Source organism: Belonocnema kinseyi, chromosome 6 (genome assembly GCF_010883055.1).
Source record: "Belonocnema kinseyi isolate 2016_QV_RU_SX_M_011 chromosome 6, B_treatae_v1, whole genome shotgun sequence".
Classification (NCBI taxonomy): Eukaryota; Metazoa; Arthropoda; class Insecta; order Hymenoptera; family Cynipidae; genus Belonocnema; species Belonocnema kinseyi.
In genome coordinates, this window is record NC_046662.1 from 42,074,014 (window position 1) to 42,087,291 (window position 13,278).

The 13,278-nt window shown below is 31.2% G+C and overlaps 1 protein-coding gene across 1 annotated transcript in view; it reads right to left on the bottom strand.

Annotated features, from left to right (window-relative positions):
- LOC117175346 (protein piccolo-like) overlaps positions 1-13,278 on the bottom strand; it is a 28,283-nt gene that overhangs the window by 10,007 nt on the left and 4,998 nt on the right. The window contains exons 3-5 of the mRNA XM_033365053.1: positions 11,736-13,275; positions 11,581-11,672; positions 5,488-7,406 (exon numbers count right to left, since the gene is read on the bottom strand). Of these exons, the coding sequence (XP_033220944.1) occupies positions 5,488-7,406; positions 11,581-11,672; positions 11,736-13,275 (3,551 nt within the window). The remainder of the gene's footprint in view (positions 1-5,487; positions 7,407-11,580; positions 11,673-11,735; positions 13,276-13,278) is intronic.

Here is a 13,278-nt window from a genome sequence, read left to right on the forward strand (position 1 = left end):
ATGCAGCAAGATCTTTTAAAGATTCTAATGGTATATTCAGTATTTAAACGAACATCATGTGTCTGACTATGAATTCCATTACTACTTAAAGTGGAAAAGTCTGAATGAGTGGGACCAATTTTTTTCTCATCTTTAATTCAAAGATCAGTTATCACTCAGTGTTTTTACAACAACGCGTTACTTCTAAAGCGTTTCCAGAATAGTTACTTTTTCAGTAATGGTTTCCAGTAACGCATTATTTTTTTGAGTAACGGTAACGCGTTACGATTTTCTGGTTATTCTAATGCAAACATACTCACGTTACCGGAAGTTTGTTCGAATCCATACAAAAATAAATTCATTAAAAAAAAATTATATGTAGAAGTGCCACAAGCCCCATGAAGTTTAGCATGAATTTCCCATAAAAAAGAAACTTTTTTGTATAAATTTGATTGGTGATAAGAATAATTTTTTTTGCGTTAAAAAAATTAAATCCTTTCTGATACATAAAATGTTATTTCATATTGTTGATTAGACGTTTAGATTCATTATTTAAACAATTTAATTATGTTTTTAGCAATATTCTGACAGGATCATTATAAAGTCGCGGTTTTTTTTTAAATTTTCCGCTTGTACAATTTTCAATTAGTGTGAGTTGGTAGTTTATCAATGTTAACAGGAGTGATTGTTTAAACAAGTTATTATTAGTGTTAATAATATTATTTTTGATAAACGGTAAAATGTTGCGGTTTTTCTGAAATTTTTAACTATTTGTCTATTTTTATTTTGAGTGACTTAATAATTAATTAGATTTAGCCAAAATAATTGTTTGAACAAATTATTGTTATTTATGAATATCCTCATCTATATGAATGCCTGATGGTTGTAATATTTTCTAGAATCTTTAAAGTATTATTTAAAAAATAATTGTTGTTGAGGTTGACTTATTATTTGTTCATAAATAAAAAGGTGAAGCAAATTTAGAGATTTTAGAAAAAACGCTACTTTCTAGCACGAATCTAAGAGAAGATATTTTATAAACAATACTAAATTGTTTAGAGAAATTTTTAGTTAACTTCTATTAATTATTATCTTACTAAGTGAAAGAAAGAAATATAAAAGTTTCAAAAATATATATTATTAATAATGATGAGAAATTGTTTAAATAATTATTTTCGTGAACTTGTATTAATTAACACTTCACTCCAATTGAAAATTAGACAAAAATCAAGAAATTTGAGAAAAAATGCATCTTTTGTGCAATATTCAAATGGAATATTATTGATAATAATAAATAGTTTACACCATTCACTTTCTTAACTATAATTAATTATTTATCTGATTTTGATTAAAAATTGGACAAAAAATGTAATTTTTGTTCAAAATCTACAATTTTATAACCTTTTCATTCGAAAAGAATTGCATTAGCATGAATAATAAATTGTTTACACAATTAGTCATGTTAAAGTGTTTTAAGTATTACGTCCCTCTAATTGAAAATTGGACAACAGGTAGAAATTTTTTTTAAAAACCGTAACTTTCTAACTCTATTCTATGAGAAAACTGATAAAAAGAATAATAAATTGTTTAAACAATTTAGGTAAACATAGAATTCATAGTGTAAAGTGGTATTTTATGTACAAGAAACATTTTGCATTAATAACCGCTTAAAATATATCATTAGCGCCAAAATCTCGCAAAACACATTTTTACATTTATGTGGTTTTTCTAGGATCATTTAAAACAGACTTATGGGGGTAAAATTACAAAAAGATATTTTATTCATATTTTATGGCTAATTGTGTACGCAAATGTTAAGTTCAAACTCGATTTTGCTAATATTGAGGGCTCTGAATCAAATTAACAAAAAAGTATTTTCTTTGTTGCGTTTTAAGCAAATTAAAATTAAAATGAATATTTTTTGTTAAATGAAGACCCAAAATGTTAGGAAATATATATATATATATATATATATATATAATAGTTCTTTTTTTCCTTGTGATTTTTTATTAGAATCTTTCAAAATAGAACGAGGTTTCACAGGTAAAATGTATAGTATTTATTAATATAAAAAAGATAATTAACCATTTATCAAAATATTTATTTATCTATTCAGTTGGAAAGTTTGTCTAGTAGAATTCGATTCATTCTTTAATTTTATAAAATTTCATCTGATAAGCTTTAATTTCAAATTATAATTTCGTTATGCAATCACAATTTAAAATTGTAGAATCTCAGAAGCTTTGAATTGGAAAGATTAGATTTAGTTTTCAATATTAAATTGTCAAATCTTGATCGCGGAAATCGATAAGCACTAGCAGCATAAAGAATATACAATTTTAAAACCAATTGCTTTAACATTATGTTTAAAAAATTTTTAACAATAATTAAAAATTTCGAATTGAAGGCTACTGAAAAAATTATTAAATGATTTTTGACAATTTAATAAGAAAAAGGAATCAAATTGTAGAAATTCTAAATTGTAAAGCCTCCAGAGTGAACAATTTTATTTTGAATTGAAGAATCACGAAATTAAATGATTTCAGGTAACAAATGCGGGAAATAGGGCAATGTCAAAACATTCGAAATGGAATATTTGAAGATTATACATTTGAAAATTTAGAGGAATTGAAATTGTATTATTTATGTTCAAAAGTGTTCGAAATGAAATAATTCAAAATTGCAAAAACTTGAATTTGAACAATTATAAATTCAAAGCAATCAAGGTTTGGCAAATTAATATTGACAACGAAATTGAATTTTTGAAACTCAAAGCTTCTGAAAGTCTAAAATTGTAAATTGTTATTACATAACGAAATTACAATTTTACATTGGAGCTAATTAGCCGAATTTTCATAATTTAAAGAATGAATTGAATTATACTAAACAATCTTTAAAACTAAATAATAATTTTTAATAGGAAACATTAAAAGTGAGAAAAAATTCTATTTAAAAACCTTAAAACTGGAACGAATGCAAACTTCATTTTAAACTGACAAAAACTATAATTACTACAACTTATAATATTAAAGCTTTTTTATAATCGAAACCTTTTAAATGTCAATTATTTAAAGTAAATTCAAATCACTTAAAAACCTAGAATTTTTAAATTGCGAATTAAACTTTCCTGAATTCAACCAATTCAATTTTATTTTCCAAATTAAAACCTATGACAAGGAGAAATTTAAAATTGAGCGTTCAACATGTAAATTAAGAATTATGAAATTATTTTAACCATTTAAAATTACTGAAATTATTCATTTATTGCTGTATCAATTTCAGTTACACGGTTTAATTTTGGTCTTTTTGTTATTTTAAACCTAATTTATATTTTATAAATTTCAAATCTTCGCTCGGAACTATTATTGTCTCTTGAAATTTTCCAATGAAATATTTTTCAATTGTAAATAATTGACTTTTGTACATCTTTAACTAAAAATTAAAAAATTTTAAGATATTATATAGAAAATTAAAATAAATAATAAAAATTTAGATTGCTGTGATATGATTCCATTGTTTGAATTGTACAATTTTAAGCATTGCATCTCGAAATTGCTTTATAGATCTAAAATTATCAAATTCGAGATTCACTATCAAACCTTTTCATATGGAATTTTGAAATATTTAATAGCAAAATGGTCTTGTCATTTTAAATAATTATTTGAATTTGAACCGATAATATTTTAAAATTTTTAATTTAAATCCTCCGAGAATTAATCTAAAAATTAATTAAAAAAAAAAAACTTTAGTTTCAAGGCTTCATATAAAATTGTTTTGGAACAGCCCATTCAAAGTCATGATTTTAAATTATTATTATAGAAATTTTTAGGATGATGAATAAATAAATATTTACATTATATATTACTAGTAAGTATCATTTCACGTAGTATTAAGTGATATTCAAGGCGAGAAATATTGAAAACCTTTAAATTTTAATGATTCTAAACAGTTTAAAAATGATATGCTTTCTCGTTGAAAACTCAAAAAATTGCAAAACCCACGCATTATGAAATATGGAAAATCTCCGGGTGTAATATTGTTCTTCCGACTTTATCCAGGTTTACTCCCGGTGCAAGTTTCTCCCGATTTTCTCCCGGCTCTCCCGATTCTCCCGGGTTGATGGCCACCCTGCAAACTTGGACTAATAATTCAACAGCAAAACAAATTTGAATGTGCACGAAACGAATATTATTTGACGACAGATTGAAAAATATTAAGTGAAATGAGTACATTGTAACATTTTGTACATATTTCATAACAGTTTGCATCTTTGTTTAACAAAAAATAGAAATTTTAATACTAAGTTGCATAAACTAAGATTTGTTGCCGAATAACAAAATCAAAATTATTTTGTAGCTTCATGTTTCTATAAATAATACATATTTTTTTCAACGCTTGATAAGAAATTGTGGTTGAATGATTGTGCAGAATAATTTGAAACTTTACGAAAGCGTCACTATGTCTTCGTCTTGTCCTACTTTTGTTAATTTTTCGGCAAATAGTTTTATTTTGTAGAGGAAATTAGAACGTGAATTGTTAAATGAGGAGCAAAAACTGAGCCCCAATTTTGATGCCCCGAATGAAAGGCTTAGTAATTCTTGCCCATAAGAGCGCCAAAGTAGGGAAAAAATTATATTGGAATATCACCTGCTTTCAAACCTTAGCAAAAATTATCGTGAAGAGTGTCAAAGTAGGGCCTATATTTCGATTTGGGTGCAACTAAAGTTGAAATAAAAATACGAAACTTGTTGAAATTTATTCACTTTCGGATTACTGGTTGGATTAAAGAAAACATTTCCAATAGTCATGGGCATCTGAAGGTCTGGGGGTATTAATGAAAACAAGAGAATGTAAGAGCACGCGTTGTGGGCGGACCTCTGAGTCGTAGTGGAGGTTAAGGAGGAGGCAACGAGTTGGCAGGGACCAGTTCCACATAGATAGAATTACGGAAGTGGCCTGATTCCTCTTTAGTCGTTCGTGAGCCTATTAGCTTACATTTAATGTCGCCATTCCAACAAGCTAAAGATTTAAAACGTAATTTTTAGGGCTTCGAGAGGCGCTTTTCGGAATTTTTTAATTTTAGACTTATTTTGCTACTACTAAAGAAATTTCAAATTCGTTATACATATATTCTAATTATTTTAAGAAATAACACATCGCAGGTAAAATGATCGAATTGTTCAAAATAAAAAGAAATATTAGAAATTACCAATAGATAACATTTTTATTTTTTGCGATATTATATGATTTACATTAGGTTAAAGCAGGTAACAAAACTAACAAATTATAGTAAAAAGCTTAATCGTGGACTTTCTGAACATTTGGAACTGTGATAGAGACTAGTTCAGATATTTCCATTTCTGCAGGTGTTCAGACATTAGAAATTATTCAGGTTATCTAAATAGTTTAGGAATCCTGAATTTTCCGCAGCGTTTTCAAGCTTAGCTGCTCGTTTAAGATGTTTTTTTAAATTCTCCGAGATTTCTGAATGATTTAGGATCTCTAAACCTTTAGACTTATTTGTATATTTTTCTGTTCTTCAGATTGTTTTTGCTCCTGTTCTGTCTTTTTTTTCATCTCCTCTAACTGTTTTTGATCCTGTTCTATATGTTTTTTTATCTGTTCTTCTTTTTGTTTTTGCTCCTGATCTTTCTGTTTTTTCTGCTGTTCTTCCTTTTGTTTTTGCTCCTGTTCTTTCTGTTTTTTCTGCTGTTCTTTCTGTTTTTGCTCCTGATCCTTCTGTTTTTTCTGCTGTTCTTTCTGTTTTTGCTCCTGATCTTTCTGATTTTTCTCTTGTTCTTTCTGTTTTTGCTCCTGATCCTTCTGTTGTTTCTCCTGTTCTTTCTGTTTTTGCTCCTGTTCTTTCTGTTTTTTTATCTGTTCATCACTTTTCTTTTTCTCCTGTTCTTTCTGTTTTTTCTCTTGTTCTTTCTGTTTTTGCTCCTGTTCTTTCTGTTTTTTCTCCTGTTCTTTCTGCTTTTTCTCCTGTTCTTTTTGTTTTTTCTCTTCTTCTTTCTTTTGTTTTTTATCTTGTTCAGATTTTAGATTGTTTTCAGAGTTTTCAGCCTGGCCAGAAGTCTTAGATGCAGCTTTTTGAGCATCTGCTCCCTGAGAAGATTCAGATTCAGATTCAGCATCATCCTTATTTTGACTTTGTCCAGCTTTCTGCTCCTTTCCTTTCTGTTGAGTATCTCCTCCTTCTGCTCCTTCTTGAGAATGTTTTGCATCTTGTCCATGAGATCCAGGTGGTGTGTCTTCTTCTTCTTGATCTTCTTGCTCCTCATTTTGGTGTGCAGCTCCTTTCTGAGGAACCTGGGCCAATTGCTGTTGCGCAGCATCATTTTTCTGAGGAGTAGCATCTTCTCCCTGACTTAATTTCTGTGTCTGTGCAGCACCTTTCTCAGGAACCTGGGCTGATTTTCCACCTCCACCTTTCTGTTGCTGAGCATCTTCTTTCTGAGCACCCTTGGCTGATTTTGCATCTCCACCTTTCTGCTTCTGATCATCGTCTTCCTCAGAATCCTTAGCTGATTTTACATTTCCCTCTTTCTCTTTCGGATCATCGTCTTCCTCAGAATCCTTGGCTGATTTTGCATCTCCACTTTTCTGTTTTTGATCATCGTCTTTCTCAGAATCCTTGGCTGGTTTTGAATCTCCACCTTTCTGTTTTTGATCATCGTCTTTATCAGAATCCTTAGCTGATTTTCCATCTCCACCTTTCTGTTGCTGAGCATCTTCTTTCTCAGAAGCCTGGGCTGATTTTACATTTTCACCTTTCTGTTGCTGAGCATCTTCTTTTTCAGTAACCTGAGCTGATTTTCCATCTCCACCTTTCTGTTGCTTAGCATCTGCTTTCTCAGGACCCTGGGCTGATTTTGCATCTCCACCTTTCTGTTGCTGAGCATTTTCATCCTGAGAAACCTGGGCTACTTTTGCATCTCCACCTTTCTGTTGCTGAGCAGCTTGTTTCTGATTAACCTGAGCTGATTTTCCATCTCCTCCTTTCTGTTGCTGAGCATCTTCTTTTTCAGGAACCTGGTCTGACTTTGCATCTTCACCTTTCTGTTGCTGAGAATCTTCTTTCTCAGTACCCTGGGCTGACTTTTCATCTCCACCTTTCTGTTGCTGAGCACCTTGATTTTGATTAGACTGGGTCGATTTCGCATTTCCTCCTTGGGCTGATTCCTGAGTTGAAGCTGTTTTCTGTGCCTGGGTAGCTTCTTGGGAAGATTTTTCATCTCCCTTTGATTTTGTTGATTGTCCATTATTTTCTTTAGGATCTTCTTCATCTGCTTCAGCATTTGTACCTTGAGATTTTCCACCCGTTTGCGTGCCAGTTCCGGCTTGAGTTTGAGCTTGCGTTTGCACATTTGCCTGTGCCGCGGAACTAGCAACTGTACCAGGAGCCGGATAGGCTGAGCATAATTCTGTAATAAACCAAAGTAAATTAAATGAATTGAGAAGACTAGAAGTTTATTCAAACAGAATCATCTTCTAATATTCTTCAATCTACAGAAAAAATAAAAATAACCACTTTAAACTGAAGGAGCCAGGAAAAAAAATACTAAATTAAAAAAGAAGCTCAACAAAATTTGTATAAATTACTGATATAACATGGATTTTAGAAGATTGTTATATTTTTTAGAAAGACAGAAAAAGATAAATTCTGTTAATTATGTTATTATACTTACGAATTGAGACCGCATATGCTAAAAGCATAGCAGTAAAAACGAACTTCATTTTTCTTTGTAATATACACGAAACCTATTCTTCTGAATTTGCGTTGTAACTGATCATTTTTAATAAGACTTATAGCCAATATATATAGTAAGCACTATTCAGCGGAAGGGGAATCTTTTCTAAACACATTTTGATACCAGCCCTTCCTGAGTCTGGAATTTTTCCATACCATACCACGTGCTAGTATAATATTACCTTTTTTAAGGAATGTGGCCTCAATAAATGTATCGATACAAACAAAAACAAGGTGACGGCCACCGAGGGAATGTTTTTAAAAACAGCATGTGCAAACAATAAAATAATGTGTTATCATTCAGTTTGAAGTATGATAATTCTGGAAATTCCCTCCCCCATAATATGAGAAATACAATGCGATTTATAAATAATTCCTAGATCACATTTTTTAATCCCAGGCGGAAATATTATATGTATAGGTTATACATAATGTGAAGTATTATATATAATGTTCATTTTCTTTCTGAATTTTTTGTATAAAAAGAACGCATATTATATATAAAACCTCACACTATATATAAATTATATATTATTTTTCCGCCTTAGGCGACTTTGCTATTAGAGAATAATTAATGATTATTTATAAAAGAGATAAAAAAAAACATTGATATTTTGTTTCAAAATTTTTTTAATTTATACAAGTTTTAGAGTATACTCAATAAGGTCGTCCAAAAAAACCTTTTCGAGCTAGAGGGCACGACACCCCCCCCCCCCCCCCCCATGAAGTTTCTATTTACGGGCCAATAAAATCCGTATTTTTTTTTATTTCGAAATAAAACACTACTAAAACTTAGATTTACAACCTACCCCCTCTCTCCTCGTAGAACCCAGAATAAGACCTAAAAATAAAAAAAATAAATTTTTAGGTATTATTGTTACGTTTTAGTAATTTCAGTCGTCTTTTTCATACAAATAATTACTAATGAACAATGCTAATATTTATCAGGACTTTTAAATCAATTTTTAATTGCTTAAACAAATATAAATTTAAACTTTTTGTTGAATAATTACATAATGTTGATACATTTTTTATAATGTTTAGGAGATTTTTAGTTATTTAAACAATTTTTAATTTTCCAGAGATGTCCACTTTCTTTCAAATTGATATCCTATGCTACTTTTTCTTTAATAATTACATAGTTTTAATACATTTCTTCTAATGTTTGCCAAAATTCTATTTGTTTAAACAATTTTCAATTACTAAAGCAGTTATGTTTGGATAAATAAAAAAATGAAATAAAATACAAGACATACAATTGATTAAGATTTTAAAAGTATTTTTGGAAAATAAATTATTTTAAAAATTATATTCGTATAAAGAATTAATACAGTAGCATGCCTTCTATTTTATTTCATTTTTGCATTTATCAAAAAATAACTGCTCAGGCAAATAAAAATGGTTTAAATAAATAGAAATTTCTTAAACATTAGAAGAAATGTATCCAAATTATGTAATTATTTAACAAAAATTTGCATCCGATACCAATATGAACAAAGCGGACATCTCTGGCTCAATTTGTAGAAATTTTGAAAATAAACAATAGTTAATTGTTTAAATAATTACATAATGTTTTAAGAAAAATTCACTGCTTAAAACAATGAAAAATCATTGCATTTTAATCAGAAAATAAGATTATTTTTTACATTTTTGCGTAATAAGTAATTGCCTGAATAATTTACAATTGTTTAATAAATTAATAATTGTTTGAAAAGTCATTCAAAATATTAAAATTGTACATTGGAAATTATTTGTATAAAAATACGACGGAAATTGCTAAAAAATAACAATAATACGTGAAAATGTAGTTTTTTTATTTTTGGGTGACATTGGAGCGTTGAGGGGAGTGTGGGGGTGTGTTAGTAATTAAAGTTATTAGTATGGTTTTCTTTTGTAGATACTCCTTTCAAATCCCTAAAAAACTTGGCACGTTTTGATAAAACTTCTTCTAGAGTGAAAAAAATTTTGCAATGCATTTTTGGACCACCCTAATCTTAAAATTTTAACATTTAAAAAAATTTTTGTTACATAATTTATTTTTTAATTATAAATAATTCTTTTTCTAAATGAATAGACTTCAACCATTTTTTTTTAAAATCTAAAGAAAATTTTTTATTTTCTTGAAATCTTTCAACATTTTTTAGAAGCTTATGAACTTTTTGATCAAAATCTGCAATAATTTAAATTCCGGTTTAAACCTTTTAAATTATTTTTTAATGTAGACTTGCTTTCTAAAGATCTTTAAAGCTTATAAACCTAATGGAATTTGGCTCAAACCTGCTAAATTCTTTTTCTGAATTTAAAAGAATGATTTGAAATGTCTTAGAATATTTCTTAATTTTCTTTCATGATTTAAATGATTTTCAAGTATTTTCAAAACTTCTGAAACTTCTAAATATCTTTTGAAATAATTCAGTTAAAAATATTTTGATATCTGAAAAATTAAAAAGAATTATTGCTCAATCTTCCATATTTTTTTTTGGTTAGATTTAGAAATCTTCAGAATTCAAAATGAAATATTAAAAATAAAACCCAAATCATTTTTAATTACCTCAGTACAATTATTGTCGGTATCCGTAATTTTTTGGCACTCGAACCGACAGTCATACACGTTGTAAAGTTTTCTTTAAAATGATACAAATTAGACAAATTATAAGGTGATGGCCAAATTTAAAGAAAATAATTATTTCCCACTTAAAAAAAAAATAATTTACAAAGACAATTTTAACCTTTTTCAATTTTTTTCTTAGAAACATTGGAAATAAATTTTATCACGAAATGAAATGACTTGTTTAGAAATTTTGATGTAGAACATTAATGGAACGGATTGTATGTAATTTTCATTATTCGAGAAACAAACTGAAAACAGGCTGCAAAACTTATATTCAAGCAGCGGGGGAACCAATGGTAAACATTTAAATTCATCAGTCATTAATGAAAACTAATACATTCTCTCAAACTTGGAATGTGATTCTCAGCTTGAATTTGTATTTCTGGGTTATCCCCGATTTTCCAGGGTTCATTTGGTAAGCGTGACAAAGAACAAAGCACATTAAAAGAACGCGATTGTGACACATTTTGTAAGTTGCAAAAAGGCTATTGCATCCTCACGAACATTACATATTTGCCAGTAATGTCTTGAATATGGAAAAACTAAAGTTATTTAAACACTTAATCTGTGTTACTCCACTCTATTCATGTCATAACCTTCAACTTTCTAAATAAAAATATTCATAGCATTGCTTGCGAAATATTTTCATAAAATCGATGAATGTTCAAGTTGCAAATAAAACTGAAAAATTAGAAAAAAAATCTTCGTACAACTAAACTTTTTTAAAACCCGTTTAAAAAAAGTCTTCAGAGTAAAAATATTAAAAATTCGATGTCAGCCAGTAGTTAGAGGCTATTTAATTTTTTAAATAATACATTCATTTTTCCATACGAAGATGCTACAGAATATAACGTGTTTTTTAATGTCAACACTTAAAAACGCATACATAGTCTCTGACCTCAAAAGAGCATATGCTCAGAGAGGCGCGGTGTAAATAATTTCTGATAAAGCTCAGACTATCCAAGCATATAGGCCTTTAGGAGACGCTCAGGGGGGATTAGTTTACTATGTTAATTTTTAAATATCAAAAAAAAATTTTTATTATACTATTATAACTCTTATTCAAAATATCGCATTATAGTAGGTAAAGTGACTTAGCTATTTGAAATAAAAATCACCTAAAATAAATTGCCAACAAAACAAAGTTTTTATTTTCTAGAATATTATATAATTTACAATAGGTTCACATTAGAAGTAACCTCAAAACGTATAGTACAATCGTCAATCATGGACCTACTGACCACTGGAATTCTGACGACAAAACGCTTATTGCTGACTTCTATACTCGAAACGGCCCACTGATGCCGGCATTCTAATTTGTCCAGGGGACTAGGCATTTGAATATTTGCAAATCATCTAGAAGTTTAGGCATCCCAAATTGTCCGCAGGCTTTATGCACCTGTGTTAGTTAATGTTTTTAAATAGTCATATGATTTTGAAACTATTTCTTGTTGTTTTATCTTCAGTTCATCCAATTTGTTTTTGACATGTTCGATTTTTCGTTGTTTCTTTTGTTGTTCATCCTGTTGTTTCGCCTGTTCGGATTGTTTTTGTTGCTGCTGTTGATTATATTGTCTTTGCTCCTGTTCACGTTGTTCCTCCTTCTTTAGTTGATCTAATTTTTGTTTCTCCTGTTCTATCTTTTGTCTTATCTGTTGTTCGGCCTGTTTTTGTTTTTCTAGTTCAGCCTGCAGTTTTTTTTCCTCTTCGTATTCTCGTTTTTTCTGCTGTTCCTGTTTTTTCTTCCTCTCTTGTGCTTCCTTACGTTTTTTCTGCTCTTGGGCTTTTTGTTTTTTCTTTTGTTCTTCCTTCTTTTTTTTCTCCTGCTGGGCTCTCTTCTTTTTTTCTTTTTCGGCTTGCTTTTTTTTCTTCATTTCAGCTTTCTTCTTTTTCTGCGCTTCACTTTCGCCATGTGGCGGAGGAGTGTAGTCTCCTCCATTAGGGCTACTTGCATCTACTTTCTGAGGTTGCTGCGGTGGTAAGTAATCTCCGCCCTGAGGGGGTTGATTCACCTGTAGTTTAGATGACTGAAAATCTCCCATAGGCATTTTTGCATCGCCTCCCTGAGGTTGCTGCGGTGGTGGGTAATCTCCACTCGGTGGCGGTTGCTTGGCATCTGGTCCAGATAGTGGAGCATCGCCCTTAGGCATTTTTGCCCCTCCTCCCTGAGGTTGCTGCTGTGGTGGGTAATCTCCGCCCGGGGACGGTTGCTTGGAATCTGGTCCAGATGGTGGAAAATCTCCCTTAGGCATTTTTGAATCTCCTCCTTGAGGTTGCTGCTGTGGTGGATAATCTCCGCCCGGTGGCGGTTGCTTGGCATCTGGTCCAGATAGTGGACCATCGCCCTTAGGCATTTTTGAACCTCCTCCCTGAGGTTGCTGCTGTGGTGGGTAATCTCCACCTGGGGGCGGTTGCTTGGAATCTGGTCCAGATGGTGGACCATCGCCCTTAGGCATTTTTGCACCTCCTTCCTGAGGCTGCTGCTGTGGTGGGTAATCTCCGCCCGGGGGCAGTTTCTTGGAATCTGGTCCAGATGGTGAACCATCACCCTTAGGCACTTTTCCATCTCCTCCCTGAGATTGCTGCTGTGGTAAGTAATCCCCGCCAGGGGGCGGTTGCTTGGAATCTGGTCCAGATGGTGGACCATCACCCTTAGGCATTTTTCCATCTCCTCCATGAGGTTGCTGCTGTGGTGGGTAATCTCCGCCCGAGGGCGGTTGCTTGGAATCTGGTCCAGAAGATTGACCATCTCCCTTAGGCATTTTGCCATCTCCTCCCGGAGGTTGCTGCTGTGGTGAGTAATCTCCGCCCGGTGGCGGTTGCTTGGCATCTGGTCCAGATGATGGACCATCGCCCTTAGGCATTTTTGAACCTCCTCCCTGAGGTTGCTGCTGTGGTGAGTAATCTCCGCCCGGGGGCGGTTGCTTGGAATCTG